We start from the raw sequence: 19,256 nt of genomic DNA, 5'->3' as shown, positions 1-19,256 counted from the left end.
TTAGAACATTGTGCAACACAAAGTTAGGTGAAAAGCTGTGGCTTAAGACTTATTACTGGTCCTCCAGCTAGATCCAGTTCCCTGCCTCTTTAGTAGGTCAAATGATAGAATTAAAATTCTATACCAGTGACTGATATATTAAACTTTTAGGGTGATACCCTTAGCCCATTGTTTTCATTAAGTTTACTCTGTGTATGACTTGGTTGGCTATTACCCCAGTCTTTGTTTCTTTAGAATAATTCCACAGAGTTGTACTTTCTAAATCAGCGTAATTTAAAAACTGATTATTTGGCACATTAATACCAAGCACCACTAGTATGTCCTAATTCTTGAAATCATTGCAGTTTTTTATAGGCTCTGGCCAAATGTTCCTAAGGGAAATTCCCTGCTCGTTGCTCCGATATATTGCCATATATTTGGAATGAGGAAGTGGACCTGCAACAAAATTTGTTGCATTGCTGTTTGCAGCAGTTTGCAATGCTGTATTCAGCATTCCAGTTATGCCTCTTTCCAGGATACCCTGTTGTATCCCACCAACCACCCAATTTTCTGTTCTCCCACCATTCAGCCAGTATCCTGTGCAGTATCATGAGCATTTTCAGAACTCATTGCACTGTCTTAGGGGGCAGGGGAATTTGAGTTCTCCCAAGTCTGTAAGTCGTCCTATGCATAGTTGCATGAGGTCCAACACTCCAACAATTGAGATCACTATTATAATACATTATTACAATCAGATTTTTAATTTTTAAAAATGTTATTAGTATCCTGAGTTTAAGGCATAGCAACTTACATAATATTGACTCTTCCTTTATCAAAACAAGTACAGTATGAAGCCGAATAATACAGTGAACAGGGTTTTTTAAAATAAACATACCTGGATGTGGACAAAGTGCATGGATTGGTCAGCACGACCGCTTGCGCTCTGGACCTTTGCCCCTCTTGGCTGATAAAAACTAGCAGGGAGGGGACAGCTCGCTGGGCTAGGGAGGTGATTCTTGCCTCCCTTCAAGAGGGTGTGGTCCCTGCTGACTTGAGGGAGACAGTGGTAAAACCACTTCTCCAGAAACCCTCCCTGGATTAAGAAATTACTGGTAATTACTGGCCAGTTGCCACTACCCCTTCTTGGGCAAGGTTCTTGATCAGGTAGTCATAGATCAGGTCCAGGCACTCTTGGAGGAAACTGATTTTCTAGCTCCATTTCAGTTGAGGTTTCTGCCCAGTTTCAACACAGAAACAGCTTTGGTTGCCCTGTATGATGACCTATGTCAGGAGAGAGACAGGGAAATATGTCCTTGTTAATTCTTCTGAACCTCTCAGTGGCTTTAATAACATCGACCATGGTATCCTTCTGGAGCAGCTCTCTGAGTTTGGGGTGGATGGCACCACCACTTTGTGGTGGTTTGGGTCCTACTAGAATGTTGTTTCCAGAAGGTAGTCCTTGGAGAGTGCCCTTTGGCCCTGTAGAGCCTTCAGTGCAGGATTCTCCAGGTTTCAATTTTATTCCCCATGCTGTTTAACATCTACACAAGTGGGGTCATCAGAGTTTTGGAGTTTATTGTCAGCAATATGCTGATGACACACAGCTGTACTTCTTTACAGGTGTGGTAGTGGATGTGCTGGACCATTGTATTGCCTCAATAATGGAGTGGATGAGAGCCAATAAACTGAAACTTTCTGGATTAGACTAAGGCACTGTTAGTGGGCACTTCCATAGACTTGAGGGTGGGAGGTGACTTGCTCTTGTGTACATCTGGATCCATTGTGTCACTTGAGGCTCAGGTGACCTTGGTGGTGCAGAGTGCCTTCTATCCACTTTGGCTAGTGGCTCAGCTGTGCCCCTATCTGGACAGGGATAGCCTAACTTCTGTCTCTGGTAACCTCTAGAATTGGAATACCAGTATTGGAACAAAACCCACCCTCCTCTTCTTTCTGAAGGCATGAGGTCGGATTACACCAGAGCTTACATATTGTTATAGTCCATATAATTTATGTAGTGATAACAATCAATACTATTTTTGCTTCCATGCTGTCTCGGTCTTACATTGTTAGACATAAGCCAACCTTTTAGCTTTTCCCTGTCACATTTTGGATGACCCAGCATCATATTGAACTTAAGCTCAGCAATGCTAAATTCTTAATCTCTTTTCATTCCTCTTATCCTTTTCTCCCTTAACCCCAGTGGTATTTTTTATTCATGTTCTTTTCAAGCCCGTAATTTGGGTGGCCATGTTAGATTTTGTTTTATCCTTTTCTTCCAGTATTTACTCTCATGCTAAACTTGTCATTTTCATCTTTATAACATTTCTAAATCTTTCTAATATAGCCTTAGCCCCTTTTCTCCCCCCCCCCAACATAACACGTGTCTTGATTCTACTTGATTCTACATGTCTTGAGGGTGCTGCCAGTTGATTGTTGAGCCCAGGGGGGCGATAAGGTGAAAAGGTGGTGACTTAGGTTTATTGGCCCTGAATTACTGCTCTTGCTGACATGTAGATAAATTGGCAACAAAAGTGTGAATGAATCTACAGATTTTTCAGACTTGACTTTTGAGGGGAATTTTAATAGAATATATCTTTCTTTGCATCCCCAGGCACACAGACAAATGGCCTGGACTTTCAGAAACAGACTGTGCCTGCCGCGGGGGCAATATCTACAGCCCAGGCCTTCCTTGGACACCTTCATCAGGTAAATATTTGTTTTTTTATTCTGAAATTTGGAAGGTAATATAAAGGGTTCCTCTCTCTCCGCACTATGTTGGCAAAACCAGAAACAACAAAGCAGTGCAAGATTGGTATCTTCTTTTGGAGGTATGCATAGAGGCTACCAAAGCTTTAGAAAGAACAGCAGTGTCTTCTATCTCAACATAAGAAAGGATGATTTACAGGCCCTCTGAGTAGGCCCACATTGCACAGTGTCTCATATGGCCATTTAGAGGTCTTTGTGACCTAAAACATAATTTCACAGTACATTGACATTTTTTGTACAACTGGATAATAGATGGGACCAGTTGACCGTATGAGACTAGTAGGCTACTTTCAAATGGGTTTCCAAAGAATCAAAGCTATCATTCTATGTGTCAACCTGTATGGTAGGCATATCTGGAAATAGAGCTTGTTTTCACCATTCTATGTCTGTCTTTCCATTTTCTTCTGAGAAATGTGAATATTCTTACCTAGGAGTGAGAAACGTTTTTCAGCCCGAGTGCCACGTTCCCTTGATGGGGGTTGCATGTCATTGGCAAGTAGGCCTACAGGCAGATGTGGGTAGAGACATAGTGGGTGGAACAATTGATGGGACTCTTACCTTCACACAGCAGGCAACTTTCCAGCCACACAAAAGCCTGTGGTTTCACATCCCACCCCACCCATTCACCAATATCATTCATTCTGGCAAGCAAGAGGCATGGACAGACTTCATTATACATTATAGCCAGGCAAAAGCAGTTCAGGAGGCTATACAGGTAGGTTTGGGTATTTGTGGCCTGGGCAGAGTTCTGCAGGCAGGGAGTCCTTTCCTCAGAGTACAGTGGTACCTCTGGTTACGAACTTAATTTGTTCCGGAGGTCCATTCTTAACCTGAAACCATTCTTAACCTGAGGTACCACTTTAGCTAATGGGGCCCACCACACCATTGCCGGGCGATTTCTGTTCTCATCCTGAGGTAAAGTTCTTAACCCGAGGTCCTACTTCCAGATTAGTGGAGTCTGTAACCCGAAGTGTTTGTAACTCGAGGTGTTTGTAACCCGAGGTACCACTGTACTTGGAAGTATGCTTGCCTGCTGATTTCCTGACAAAACTTGAAAGCCATCTAATCTGAAAGGACTGTGACTAATGTGTTTTCTGTCTTAGATTTTGACTCCATAAGAGTCTTTCAAGCTTGGGGAGGGGAGAGGGAAGCAACTGAGAATCCCAGCCCTTTGTCCACCTCCTCTGCCTACTCTTTTTGTCTATCATAGCAGCTACTGAGTTGGTGGAGGCAAGTTAGGTTTCCAAGTCCTGCTGCTTCTCCTCCCTAAACAAAACATTGTTTCCAGGCTCTGAGAAGCAGATGAAAAATGTTTCCATTCCCCACCCATCTCAGGTGTTGCATTTGAAGTAGGGAAGAGGAGCTTAAGTAGTGCTCTGTGTTGCCTCTTTCCCTTTTGAATCTGGTGCTTTGGGTTTTTGTTTTTGTTTTAGTGATGATGAGAAACACTGGTCCACCATAACCTTGGAGTTGCCTGAAGGAGGGGCATACCATTCTTCCCATAAGTTCCTGTTGTGGGTGTAGGCAGGTTTGTTGTCCCCAAATTGGTTTATACTCTTCCTCATAGGAATGAATGGCAGCCGTTTACTTATATACCCAGGCTAGGTAGCACATAACCACTAGGGAACATTGGACCTACTATGCCCTGAGAGAAAGCATCAGACAGGAAACTCAGGCCAAGAAGATAGTTGCATCTGCTCCCGAAGTCAGCCTCTGAATATTTTGTACTGCTTGCTTATGTTTAATATCGTAAATTGCAAACCACCCTGGGCACCCTGGTAAAAAGGCAGTAGATAAATGCAATAAATAAATACCATAGAAAAGAAGGGTATGAACTTATGGATACCATGAAGGCGAAACACCACAGAGATAAAAACATGTCTCCTGCTGGTTCAAGTGTCTTAAGAGGTCAGATATGATCCCTTATTAACCGACACCAAGACTTCAGCTTATCTACCCGATTTGAAGTCAGTAGGAACCATTTGAAAGCAGATCTAGCTATGTTCTACACATGTCAGGTGTGCCTTAATCACTTTCATATTGCGTTACTTGCATTTGGCATGGGGCTGCCTTTGAAAAGTATTCAGAAATCAGTTGGTGCAAAATACCAAAGGTTTCCCCCCGCCCCAGGTAGCTTCTGCTTTATTGGCTTCCAGTTCATTTCAAAGCCCATTTTAAAAGTGCTGGTTATTGTATTAAGAGCTACTAATAAAGCCAATGCAATTTCATTGCACTTAGGTTTGAGTAGTGAAATATTTTTCTCCACATCATTTAAAATTTATTTGCTGTGCTGCTTGATGCTGCTGTATAAATTGTGTGCTTTATTATGTTGTTTCCATTGTTGCTGCTGCTGCTGCTTAGCAGCCTTGGGGAATAAAAATAAATAAAAGAAAATATTTGCTCACTCTTTCATCTTTCTATAATGTTCCTATAATGTTCCTTAATGTGGAGTGTGCTTGCATTGTGTGTGTGTGTGTGTGTGTGTGTGTGTGCGCGCGCGCGCGCGCATGCATGTGTGTGTGTGTGTGTGTGTGTGTGTGTAGAAAGAGGAAAGTAGATAGGCTGGTGAATGGTGATGCTGACACGATGGCCATAATATGCACAAGCATGTTCAGAAGAGGGAGACCAAGAGGATAAATGGTCTGGAAGCCTAGTATTTGAGGAACAATTGAGGGAGCTGGATCTGTTTAGCCTGGTAAAGAGGAGACTGAGAACAGATATGATAGCTATCTTCAAATATATAAAGGAAGATGGAGTAAGCTTGTTTTCCCCTGCTAAAGTAGTTAGGACCCAAACTAATGGCTTCAAGTTACAAGAAATGAGATTCCAACTAAACATCAGGATAAACTTTCTGACAGTAGGAGCTGTTGGACAGTGGAACAGACTTTTTCAGGAGGTGGTTGACTCTCCTTCCTTGGATATTTTTAAGCAGAAGTTGGGTGGTCATCTGTCATGTATTATTCCTGCATCACAGGGGGTTGGAAGAGATGAACCTCAGGGTCCTTGCCAATTCTGCAGTTCTTTGATTCTATAACACTCTTCATGCATGCCTTTCACATATCATTATCACTCATGCACAGTCCAACAGTTGACCCAACGGTTTGACCCTCTCAACCAAACATCTGCCTGTCAAGAGTGTACACCACCCTCTGCCCCTAATTCTTGCATGCTGACTAATTTTGAAACTTAAAAGGCTGTTGGTAAACCTTCTGTACCCCTGAGCAGCTAAACCCTGAGCAGCGTTCATGTCGAGCAGCTGAAGCTAGTCTCCTTATGGCCAATAGCTATAGAGTTTTCAAAGGCAGCAACACATATTTACCGAAAGTTGTTCTATTTTCTCAAGCTTCTCTGATAATAATAATAATAATAATAATAATAATAATTTATTATTTATACCCCGCCCATCTGGCTGGGCCTCCCCAGCCACTCTGGGCGGCTTCCATAGAAAGCAAAAATACAATAAAATATCACACGTTAAAAACTTCCCTGAACAGGGCTGCCTTAAGATGTCTTCTGAATGTCAGGTAGTTGTTAATCGCTTTGACATCTGCTGGAAGGGCGTTCCACAGGGCGGGCGCCACTACCGAGAAGGCCCTCTGCCTGGTTCCCTGTAGCTTTACTTCTCGCAGTGAGGGAACCGCCAGAAGGCCCTCGGCGCTAGACCTCAGCGTCCGGGCAGAATGATGGGGGTGGAGACGCTCCTTCAGGTATACTGGACCGAGGCCGTTTAGGGCTTTAAAGGTCAGCACCAACACTTTGAATTGTGCTCGGAAACGTACTGGGAGCCAATGTAGGTCTTTCAAGACCGGTGTTATATGGTCTCGGCGGCCGCTCCCAGTCACCAGTCTAGCTGCCGCATTCTGGATTAGTTGTAGTTTCCGAGTCACCTTCAAAGGTAGCCCCACGTAGAGTGCATTGCAGTAGTCCAAGCGGGAGATAACCAGAGCATGCACCACTCTGGCGAGACAGTCCACAGGCAGATAGGGTCTCAGCCTACGTACCAGATGGAGCTGGTAAACAGCTGCCCTGGACACAGATTTGATCTGTGCCTCCATGGACAGCTGTGAGTCCAAAATGACTCCCAGGCTGCGCACCTGGTCCTTCAGGGGCACAGTTACCCCATTCAGGACCAGGGAATTCTCCACACCTGCCCGCCTCCTGTCCCCCAAAAACAGCACTTCTGTCTTGTCAGGATTCAACCTCAATCTGTTAGCCGCCATCCATCCTCCAACCGCCTCCAGACACTCACACAGGACCTCCACCGCCTTCACTGGTTCTGATTTAAAGGAGAGGTAGAGCTGGGTATCATCCGCATACTGATGAACACCCAGCCCAAACCTCCTGATGATCTCTCCCAGCGGCTGCATGTAAATGTTGAAAAGCATGGGGGAGAGGACAGAACCCTGAGGCACCCCACAAGTGAGAGCCCAGGGGTCTGAACACTCATCCCCCACCACCACTTTCTGAACACGGCCCAGGAGGAAGGAGTGGAACCACTGTATGACAGTGCCCCTAGCTCCCAGCCCCTCAAGACGGTCCAGAAGGATGTTATGGTCGATGGTATCAAACGCCGCTGAGAGATCCAGCAGAACTAGGAAACAGCTCTCACCTTTGTCCCTAGCCCGCCGAAGATCATCAACCAGTGCGACCAAGGCAGTTTCAGTCCCATGATGAGGCCTGAATCCCGACTGGAAGGGATCCAAATGGTCTGCTTCTTCCAGGCGTGCCTGGAGTTGTTCGGCCACCGCTCGCTCAATCACCTTGCCCAAGAATGGAAGATTTGAAACTGGGCGATAGTTGGCCATCGTGGCCGCATCTAAAGATGGTTTTTTAAGAAGCGGTTTAATAACCGCCTCTTTCAGCGGGTCTGGGAAGGCTCCCTCACGGAGGGAAGCATTCACCACCCCACGAAGCCCATCGCCCAGTCCTTCCCGGCTAGCTTTTATAAGCCAGGATGGGCAAGGATCCAGGAGACAGGTGGTTGGCTTCACTCGTCCAAGCAGCCTGTCCACATCCTCGGAGGTAACAGATTGGAATTGATCCCACTCAACTTGACTAGACAGAACTCTAGCACTCTCCTGCCCCGGCCCTGCTCCCACGGTGGAGTCTACTTCTTCCCGAATCTGAGCGATTTTATCTGCAAAAAACTTTGCAAAATCATTGCAGGAGAACATGTGGCCCGTACTGGGCCCCGATGTTGCAGGTGGTTCCACTAAATTGTGAACCACCTGAAAAAGTCTCCTGCTGCTGTTTTCTGCAGATGCAATAGAGGCGGTGAAGAAATTCTTCTTTGCCGTCGCTATCGCCACTTGGTAGGCTCGACGTTGAGCTCTAACCTGTGTCCGGTCAGATTCGGAATGAGTTATCCGCCACCGGCGCTCTAGCCGTCTCAACGATTGTTTCATTGCCCTCAGATCCGTGGAAAACCACGGGGCTGTCCGGGCTCCATGCAATCGTTCATCTCTTTATAAAAAAATTCTAAAAGATAACATACAGCTGTCTTTGACTTTAGCATGCTATATTTCTTAAATCTCAAGTGCCAGGGTATAATGAATCTTGAACTTTGAAGTGGCTACTGTGTTTATATGTTTATCTTGAATTGGCAGTTTCCCATGGTAAAACGAGCCAGAGTCACCTTATCATTCCATCCCTGTGCTGTATATATATATATATATTTTGCAAGGCACTATCTACAGCAGAAAGTTTTTGCTTTGGAGCAACTTCAGCTCAGGCTTTGGTTAAAATGGGCTTTTAGGCCTTTGCAATCAGTACCTAAGAGGCCTTTGTTCATAAGCTTATGCTGCAAAAAGAGCTGAAAAGGCCAAAAACTGGTAGTTTATTAACCTAGCCAATTCTCTAAGACAGCTGTGCATGATGATGCTTTGGAAGCCTTTCTCTAATTAATATGGTTGCTATCTCAGAATACTACAGGGCAAAAGATTAAACTGGATGTTGGCACTGGAGATAGGAGCTTTTTTGGAGAGAAATTGCCTGCTTGGTGACAGATGGCATGTTGTAATCTTGTAGAATCCAACCCAGAAATGTAGGAACCATTTGAAGACACGGCATAACACTTCCTTGTATTGTTATTTTGCCTAGGTTATGCAAAAGGTAGTGTTGAATTAGTACTGTGTCACAGCTGATGGAGTGCAGACTAACAACATATCTGTTTTGGAATACCTTTTCATAAAAGTTGCATTCCTTTTTTCTCACTTGACTTTGCACCTTCAAAATCTGGATAAACTGTGGCTACTCCCAAAAGTTTTCTGTTTGTAAAAAACTGACATTCAAAGTTAAGATTCCACCTAAAGATTTTAAATGAAGCAGGATAATTCAGATAGCTTGCCAAACCATGGCTTGTCATGATGCCTGTAGCACCACCAGCCATCAATCCATGGTTTGTGAATGTCCACCAAACCAGGATTTTTGAAAAGTTCATATACTCTGGTTTCTCTTCAGATCGTATAAATCCTTTGCCTTTTACTAAAGGATCTTTGAAGAGACCACTGTTTGGATAATATCTGGGGATTCTTGGGAAAGGCAGGAGGAGAAAGTAACCCCAAATCATTGTTTGGCTGAACCTCTGGAATGCAAATTATCATTTGGAGTATAAGCTATAGTTAGGGCAAACCATGGTCTGGCATTAGATCAGAATCAATGCATTATATTTTAAAATTCTAATTATCTCAGTGGTCTTAGGTGTTTCGAAAACTAGAGAAACTTTCTTTTTCGGCTATTTTACTTCTCTCCAGTTTTATGTTTTTAAAAGTACATCATTTTTATAGGTTCAGCTCCCTGGATCAAGTTTACAGGCTGCTGCCCAGTCCTTAAATGTACAGGTAAGTGCTTTTGCGTCTGCATCAACCTTTTTTCTTTCTACTTTTCTTTTTGCAATACCAGTGGGAGAGTTTGGCAGCCATTAACAAATGTTGTTCAGTACAGAAGTCCTGTTTGACATTAAAAGATGTTTGAAAAACTCCCAAGAGTTGGAGCTGAAATAAGATGGTCAGCATGGCCTTACTTTAATCACTTCGGGTTTTCCTTTATAATAATAAAGATTTATAGTTAAAATCTGAAACTGGTTGCTCTTCGGTTCTCTGTAAGATGCAGCTGACTGCTTAAGCATAATAATAATAATAATAATAATAATAATAATAATAAAATTATACCCTTTGAATCTGGCTGGGTTTCCCCAGCCACTCTGGGCTGCTTCCAACAAAATATTAAAATACAGTCATCCATCATTCCACAGGGCAGGTGCCACTACCGAGAAGGCCCTCTGCCTGCTTCCCTGTAACTTTGGCTTCTCGCAGTGAGGGAACTGTCAGAAATGTACTGGGGGCCATTGTAGGTCTTTCAAGACCGGTGTTTTGTGGTCTCGGCAGCCTCTCCCAGTCACCAGTCTAGCTTCCGCATTCTGGATTAGTTGTAGTTTCCAGGTCACCTTCAAAGGTAGCCCCACATAGAGCGCATTGCAGTAGTCCAAGCGGGAGATAACCAGAGCATGCACCACTCTGGTGAGCAGTCTGTAGGCAGGTAGCGTCTCAGCCTGCGTACCAAATGGAGCTGGTAAACAGCTGCCCTGGACACAGAATTGACCCTCGCCTCCCTGGACAGCTTCAAGTCCAAAATCACTTCCAGGCTGCGCACCTGGTCCTTCAGGGGCACAGTTACCCCATTCAGGACCAGGGAGTCCTCCACACCCTCCCGCTTCCTGTCCCCCCAAAACAGTACTTCTGTCTTGTCAGGATTCAACCTCAATCCATCCATCCATCCTCCAACTGCCTCCAGACACTCACACAGGACCTTCACTGCCTTCACTGATTCCGATTTGAAAGAGAGGTAGAGCTGGGTATCATCCGCATATTGATGAACACCCAGCCCAAACCCCCTGATGATCTCTCCCAGCGGCTGCATGTAGATGTTGAAAAGCATGGGGGAGAGGACAGAACCCTGAGGCACCCCACAAGTGAGAGCCCAGGGGTCTGAACTCTCATTCCCCACCACCACTTTCTGAACACGGCCCAGGAGGAAGGAGCGGAACCACTGTATAACAGTGCCCCCAGCTCCCAGCCCCTCTAGACGGTCCAGAAGGATGTTATGGTTGATGGTATCAAAAGCTGCTGAGAGATCCAGCAGAACTAGGAAACAGCTCTCACCTTTTTCCCTAGCTCACCGGAGATCATCGACCAGCGCAACCAAGGCAGTTTCAGTCCCATGATGAGGCCTGAATCTCAACTGGAAGGTGTAGGATGCCTTAAAGCGTTATAATCTACTGCTTACTGCCTTTCATTAAAATATTCAGGCAATGCATCAAAGGGGAAGGAAAATAGTATTATTGTGAAGTGGCGTCATTCTCTATGAGTGCTAAGGAACTAGGGTAGGGCATTCTTTAAACCCCCTAGAACATGCACCTAGTTACATATGATAATTTTGAAAGGAGGCGAAATAGTGACCTTCCTCTCTAAAAGAGAGAGGCTGAAAATTGCCTTGGTTGCCATGGCAAACTTTGAGTCCCTGAGAGAGATGTTGGCAAACAGGCTATATCTCCAGTGCAGAATGTTTACAGTCCTGTGCTGTAATTATCTCTCAATGACTGGCAGAATTAATCAGAGCCTCTATGTTAATTAGCCTGCTCTGCAGTCCCCAAAACAGGTGGTGGAAAATATGCAAATCTATGCAGAATTTTAATGTTCTGCATAAGCAGTTTTAATTACCATAAACCCCCTCTCCTTGTTTTTCCTTTTCATGTGCTTTCTCACTTGCATTTTTCCCTCATGGCTACAGTAATTTCATCTTTCATAAGATGGTTTTAAATAAATGAACTGTGTTTGCCTATATAAATACCAAATTCTGTTTCTTAGAGACAAGATGTATGGTGAGTGTTTGTTTTTGTTCCTGGATGCAATTCAGCATCTAAAGTTTTTCAAGCTAATACCTTGTTTAGTTTGAAATACTATGTTTATGAATTATTATAAAATGTATAAAAGAAAAATCTACTGCACTAATCCAAAACTTGCATGCTACTGATTACTGAGTTTCACATTGACTAGGAATTGGGCAGTTTGGTACAAGTGTGTGCAGATCTGTCTGTAGTATGGCAATGACTGGGAAAGCTTAGAAACTTTAAAGGCCGTGCCTTCAAATCAAGCACTAAATAGGAAATTTTCTTGAACATATGTATATGTGTTTTGAGGGGGCCCTGTGTCTGGAGGCCCTCTCCAACTACAATTGAGCCCCTGTTTTTGTTAATGATTTGAAGTAACAGCAGCGTTTTTTTCTTCCATTCTGATAACGTGGAAATATTGGCTTATGGCTACAATACCAAATTAGCATTTCTTCCCCCCACCTGTTATCTATGAAAACAAGTTGTTGAAATAAGCAGCTTTTTATCTTATTGATAACCAAAAATCTTGTTACTATCATCCCTCTTTATATTACAATAAACTATGAAAATGGCTGTGTCTACATTGATACCCATTCTTTTCTACAAAAGCTTGTATATTTTCTTTCCTAGACTAAACCTAATGAAGAATCTGGGGACAGTCAGCAGCCAAGCCAGCCTTCCCAGCAGCCTTCAGTACAGGCGGCCATACCCCAGACCCAGCTCATGCTGGCTGGAGGACAGATCACTGGGGTAAGATGAGTCCAAGTGAATTGTAATGAGCCACCAACTCATGTTGTTGTATTAGACAGAGTAGATTGTTGCTTTATCATTCCAGGTGAATGTGGCCAGAGAAAATCTCCCTATTGGTTTAATGAGTCTCTCAGTGGCACTTGATGCTTTGGATTATGGTATCCCAGTCCATGGACCTGTTTGCTTCTAGGCCTATATTGTCTGAGTTCAGCCTATCTGGAGAAATTGCCACATCTCTTGAGATTTGCAGGAGGAGACCTTGTGCTATGTCGCCATGCCATGAGAAAAGTTGTCTTCTGGAGCAAAAGTAGAACCCTCTCTATTGTAGCTTACGTTCTTTGAACTTTCTATCTAGGGAGGCTCTGTTAATCCTGCCACCACTATCTTTTAGAAATCAGGTTGATATATTAGAAATTAATTGATACAATTGTAGATGGGGAGTAGTTTTTAAATTCTGTAATTTTATTTTTGATATAGTGGTTATTGCTGTGTAATCTATCTGGAAAGCTGGTATATACAATATGAAACCTACCATATCAGATGCTATTTCTCTACTTTGCTGATGAGTATAAGGGTAATTTTTAACACAGTATGTTGATTCAAGAAGTCAACAAATTATAGCAAATTTCTTCTTTTAGATTAGTTTCGGGGGGAGTGTTTGTCTTGCTCCAGGGGTAGGCAACCTAAGGCCCATGGGCCAGATGTGGCCCAATCGCCTTCTCAATCCGGCCTGTGCACAGTCCGGGAATCAGTGTGTTTTTACCTGAGTAGAATGTGTGCTTTTATTTAAAATGTATCTCTGGGTTATTTGTGGGGCATAGGAATTCGTTCATCCCCCCCCCCAAAAAAAAAAAAAACATAGTCCAGCCCACCACATTGTCTGAGGGACGGTGGACCGGCCCACAGCTGAAAAAGGTTACTGACCCCTGTCTTGCTCCATATCGCTGTTACAATGTCTTGGTCATATTTATGACTATTTGATCAACCATTTTACCACAGTGCTATTGTTGATATAACCACACTCTTAGGTTTGCTGAAGTTTCCTTTTCCATACACAAAATGAGGTTTAAATCCACCTATTAACAGTTTTCATTGGATGGAGAACTTTTAATGTAAGCTATCAGTGTTTCTTTCAATTGCAAAAAAAAAGTATGCTACAACAACTTGGGAGACTAAAAACTGATAAATGACTTCTGCTATTTTCAAAATTTGAGACATGCAGTTAATCAGAGACTTTTCTCCCTATATTATTTATCTCTGAAAGGTATATGTAATATGTAAATCAAATGGCACTGCTTTGAGTTTAATTCTATTTATAGGCATACAGAAAACTGCTTTATACCAACTCAGAGCAGTGGTCTGTCTACCTTAGTATTGTCTGTATTGACTGGCAGTGTTTTCTATTTATGCCAGATCCTTCGCCTTAAAGCTCTACAAATGGCTGTTTTCCATATGTAGTGGGCTTTTACTGTAATCTGAATACAGTTTTTTTCATGGCTTTTACTTACAGCACTTTTATATAAGCATACAGTAAAAATTAGTCCATATACATTAAATGTCATTTTGCCTAACTGCTCTTTGCTACATTGAAACTAGATCCAGGTCTTTGAAGGTAAGGGCTCTTTCTATACAGAAACAGGGAAGAGTATTCATGTATCGAAGGGAGTCTAACGCCACCTGTTTCATAGAGATAATGTGTGTTTGGAAACCTGCAGAGATGTCAGCCTACCAGCTCAATCCTATCAAAACAAAAAGGCAGACGGAAGAGGGGGGTTGACTTGGAGGGGAACAAATGGTGCACATGTTCCTCAGCTATATCTTAAGGCATAATGGAAATGATGAAACATGCCAGGGATTCATGCTAATGTGAAGCAGCTGGAGTATTATCAGTTTGTTTGGTAACCACAGCCAGTATTGCTATTTCTCATTCATCTGGCTAATCGCTTCTGCTTCTGGTGGGTGTAAATTTCCTTTCAAAGCCTGTCAGTGATGGCTTGTTCTTTTGCTTGCTATTTCCTGTCAGTGCTGTTTCTTTCCATTGCTTGCTAGCTAATTACCTTTTTCACATTAATATTGAAGCAGTGCCACAATAATTCAGTGGTCACAATGATACAATGCTTATGCCAGTACCATTTAGATGAGGTGAAATATAGGTTGATAGATTGGTTGATTTTTATCTTACCTGGAATAAACATCTTCTCCCTGTATACGGTGGCTTGTCTGAAGGCAACTGGTCAGAAATAAATAGCGATGGTTTGTAAAAGGGATGATGTTTCATGCTATTAACTACTGTCCTAAAACTTGTTCCTAGCTCACGTTAACACCAGCCCAGCAGCAATTATTGATACAACAGGCACAGGCACAGTTGCTGGCAGCTGCAGTGCAGCATTCAGCCAGTCAGCAGCACAATGCTGCAGGCGCCACCATCTCAGCTTCTGCTGCAACGCCCATGACACAAATCCCTCTATCTCAACCGATACAAATTGCACAGGTGAGCTTTGTCTTTCAAACCATTGATCATGTTGGCCTGCCCTAATATGTCTCTTTTGTTACTCTTTTGTTCGCAGTGCAACTGAATAAGGGCTCACAAGGCAGTGTTTTGAATACCTTGGCAACATAGTCTGCTTGGCCCTCTGATTTCCAAAGACCACACATCCCTGTTACAGAAAGCTACAAGTTTCCTTTTATAAAATGCAGGCATGGCAACATTCAGGTCAAATAATCTGGCTCTTATAAACAGTTTTTACATTTGATTGCTTGCTCTTTCCACTCCACTTGCTTTCCTCATTTCCTGATTTTTGCAAGCCACAATTTGGTGTGACATCCAAAATGGGTAAATTAAAGTTTATGCAAACCATTATTTTCCCATTCTGGTTTGGAGACAACCATGGTTTGAAATGAGTTTCTAATTCTGGTTTAGTAATAACATGTAGTATTTCAAACCCAGAAATGAGAGAGGACATTGAAGGGAGGTTGTGGGCACAAAGCTGTTCACAAGAACCAAACCATGATTCAGCTGTTAAATCTGAACAAGACTCGCATATGCAGTTTGGTTCTTGATCCAACTCAGGACTTCATGGTAACCATGGGGCTGTTTCAAGTGATCATTGACCTGACACACAATGCAGAACACACTCCTGATTTGGTTTTTGCTCCTGGTGGTGAGGTTCGATGCCTGGAAATGAGGAGGTGTTTCTGTGCCCCCTTTGTCATCACCAGACCACTTCCTGGTGAAGCTTGAGCTGACACCAGTTCCCCCCTGCAGGCGTAGAGGACCAATTAGGGTAGACCACTTAGGGATTCCTGAATGCTATAGCTATTTTCTGATGGGTGAAACAGGCAAACCTGCCAAGGCCCTCGTTTCACTGGAGAATGGTGAGATGTGGAGGGCCATGGATATAGTTCCTTCTGAGCATCCTCTCAAATGCTGTGTTAGAGCAGTGTTTCCCAACCTTAGTTCTCCAGCTATTTTTGGACTACAACTCCCATCATCCCTAGCTAGCAAGACCAGTGGTCAGGGATGATGGGAATTGTAGTCTGAAAACAGCTGGAGACCCAGGGTTGGGAAACACTGTGTTAGAGCACATAATCATGCCTACTTTGCAGTAGTGAAAGCAGCAAGGAGGGCCTACTTCACTGTCTCCATTGCACCATTGAATAACTACATAGCAGAGTTCTTCAGAGTGGTCTGTTGGCTCTGGACCCCTGTATTAGTGAATGGAGCTCAGGAACCCCCAGGGACTTTTGCTTTCTAGACACTTTAGAGAATGAAGTCACTCACCTCCATAATGTACTTGATTCCATGATTTATGCAGCTCCAAGTGAGATTTCCAATCATCCACTAAGCCTTTTTGTGAGATCAGTTTCAGTTTTTGCAGCCTGCCGACATAAACAAGGTGCTTGGAAGTATGCTCCTATTTGTGGGGGCAGACTACTGCCAGCATATATCTCCTTGTCTTTGGAATCTGCATTGGCTGCCAAGCTCCTTCCAGTCCAGGCAGCCAATACAGATTTGGGTACTAATGTATAAGGCCCTAAGCATCTCTGGACCAAGTTATTTGAGAGACTGCCTTACTCTCCATATGCCCAGCAAGTTACTTCTTTGCAATAGGGGCTGTTCTTGAAACCCTAAAAATATCATAAGTTCTAGCCATGACAATATGTTGCAGGGTTTTCAGTGTGACTGTTTGTGTAACAGGATCATTGTTGAGATACAGCAGGTGCCCACTGTTTGTAATTTCCAGAAACAATTGAAGACATTCTTGTTTCAACAGGGTTTTCCAGCTGGGTGTGAGTAGGGATGGGAACTAGGTTTCTTGCCTATCTTTAGTTGATTTGTATATTGTTTTTAAGCCTATTCTTAGTGATTTTTAGTGTATGGTATGAATCGCTTTGAGATGTATATGAAATCAATGTAAAGTTAAATTTCTTGGACTTGTATGCTGCATACACACACACACACACACATATAGATATAAAATTGCTAATGAATTTTTCATTATTTTATTTCTAGTTGCAAGTCTCCATGTGAACTCTGCTTTTGAGTGGCCTATATAGTTAATAATTCTGGTAGATCATGGTCACAAGGAGCAAAAATGAAAGTTGAGAGCCAGTGTAGTATTAGAATTAAACCTGGGAGACCTGAGTTCAGTTACCTAGGACCACTTCCTAACCTGTCACCTTAACCTACCTTATAGGGTTGCATATATATATATATATATATCTGAAGTCCGTCACTTTTTCCACTGCAAATTGGAGTACATGGACTTCATCAGTCGCTTACAACAGAGCCCTGCTTAGCTTGTTTGGATTACTATTATAAATACATTATCCAAATAATTGTTTGTTTTTATAGCCCTGTTCTTGAATAATTGATTCACTAACCTGATCGCCGTTTCAGACACATCATTATATTTAACTGATTTTACACACACAACTCTAGCTGCGATCATCGCAAGAAATCTTCTGTGAGAATATGAATAAATGCTAGCAGGGTTTTTTCCTAACATTTATATAGTAGTGTGTATAGCTCTCTGTTCACCTACTGGTAAGGCAGTTTACAGAGCTAATACAAATTATACCACATCCTGATAGATATAATGTACATAACAAAACACAATTTAGCATGCTGCGAGGAAATTGTTTATCATTTTTCATAATATGTTCTTACCACTCAAGTTCTTGCTATCTTTTTTTTTATCATGCTGGTACAATGGGCTAGTGTTTTGAGTCTGTTGGCTTCTTACCAGACCTACAAAAGCCATCAAGTCAGTAGGATTCCGAGAGTTACCGGTAATTCTCTGATGTGTGAAACATGGTTGATTACTGCCCAGACACCATATTGTTCCATGTTTACTTCCCCTCCCCCTCCCATATGATGAATATGTCCCCACATAAACATTGTGGGATTCACTTCTGTGGGTGGGGCAGACTAGGGCCAAGAGGAAGGAGATGGTATGTACTTTCTCTCACCACTGTTTTGTAGCTGCTGCTTGCCTGGAAGCAGATGTATGAGAAAGCAAAGACTTGTATGATGCAGCTGGCATAAAATTCCAGCAGGTCTCCTTATGAGCAGGGTTGATGAGCCTGGTGAGCTGTTGATGGCTGCACTAGTCATTTCCTACCAAAGCCCCCATCACCTGCGGAGGGCAGATGCAAAAACTGAAGGAGCCTGGGGACAAGCAGAGCTCCATGGCAGCCTAAAACTTCAACATTTGCTGATGCTAAAATTTTGTTTCTATTAGTGAAATTGATGATATGCTGAAAACCTCAGGAGGAGGACTACATCCTTAAATCAATACTTTGCTGTTGTTCCTTCGCGTTAGCAACTTTTTCCAGGTCATTCTATGATTCTATGAATTAGTATATGTTCATTTTTTTATGTGCTATTAAATTCAGATGCCCTGTGTTTGCAGAGTAAGAATTTTGGATCACAGTTCTTTTCCTAATAGGTTTGTCTTGCTTTTGAAGGGGAGGGAATGACTGTTTAAGTTTAAAAAACTCTTAATTTCGTTTTGCTTCTTCAAGGATTTGCAGCACCTGCAGCAGCTCCAACAACAGAATCTCAACCTGCAACAGTTTGTGTTGGTGCATCCAACAACCAACTTGCAACCAGCACAGTTCATCATCTCACAGACGCCGCAGGGGCAGCAGGGTGAGCAAGACGTTTCCTAAAGGACTTAGGTTTTTTATAAAGATATTTTGTTGCAGGCAAACAAGCAACCAGAGGTATTTAATACTCAGGCACGTAAATTTTAGGGAAGATGTTTGTTACTATAGAGTAGGGACCATCTGGGTGAATATATCCATCACATGAGCAGAAGTCCAATAAGTATGCAGGCATGGCTTCTCTGGAATCCTTATCCTTTCCCTTCTTTAATATAGTACTCTTTTTTCCCTTTTTTACAGTTTTGGAAATAGTCAGCATACAGGACACCTCTTTTCCCCTATATGCCTTTATTTGGGCTAAAACTTTAGGCTACAACAATTCATTTTTAAAAATTCTGTCCCACCTTTTCTGCAGTTGCTAGAGTGCTTTGAGTGTCATGATTGTAATGAACATAAGAAGAGTTCTTCTGGATCAGGCCAAAGACTCATTTAATCTAGCATCCTGTTCTTACAGTGGCCAACAAGATCCCTATAGGAAGCCCCTACGCAGGACCTGAGTGCAACAGCACTCTCCCTTCCTGTGATTCCCAGCAACTCATATTCAGAGGCATACTATCTCCAACTGTAGAGTTAGAACATAGCCATTGTGGCTAGATGCCATTGATAGCCTGATCCTCTATGAATTTGTCTAATCCTCTTTTAAAGCCATCCAAGTTGGTAGCCATCACTACATTTGTGGGAGCGAATACCATAGTTTAAACTATGC

General features: G+C 42.8%; 1 protein-coding gene across 8 annotated transcripts in view; it reads left to right on the top strand.

Moving 5' to 3' along the window:
- Nucleotides 1-19,256, top strand: part of POU2F1 (POU class 2 homeobox 1) — a 104,199-nt gene that overhangs the window by 58,980 nt on the left and 25,963 nt on the right. For all 8 annotated transcript variants that reach the window (XM_079974791.1, XM_079974790.1, XM_079974786.1 and 5 more), the window contains exons 3-7: nucleotides 2,591-2,685; nucleotides 9,531-9,584; nucleotides 12,263-12,382; nucleotides 14,694-14,873; nucleotides 18,410-18,536. In XM_079974791.1, the coding sequence (XP_079830917.1) occupies nucleotides 2,591-2,685; nucleotides 9,531-9,584; nucleotides 12,263-12,382; nucleotides 14,694-14,873; nucleotides 18,410-18,536 (576 nt within the window). The remainder of the gene's footprint in view (nucleotides 1-2,590; nucleotides 2,686-9,530; nucleotides 9,585-12,262; nucleotides 12,383-14,693; nucleotides 14,874-18,409; nucleotides 18,537-19,256) is intronic.

The sequence above is a fragment of the Podarcis cretensis genome, assembly GCF_951804945.1.
Source record: "Podarcis cretensis genome assembly, chromosome: 4".
Taxonomy (NCBI): domain Eukaryota; kingdom Metazoa; phylum Chordata; class Lepidosauria; order Squamata; family Lacertidae; genus Podarcis; species Podarcis cretensis.
The sequence above is the reverse complement of the archived record's forward strand: the minus strand, read 5'-3'. Positions and strand labels throughout refer to the sequence as shown.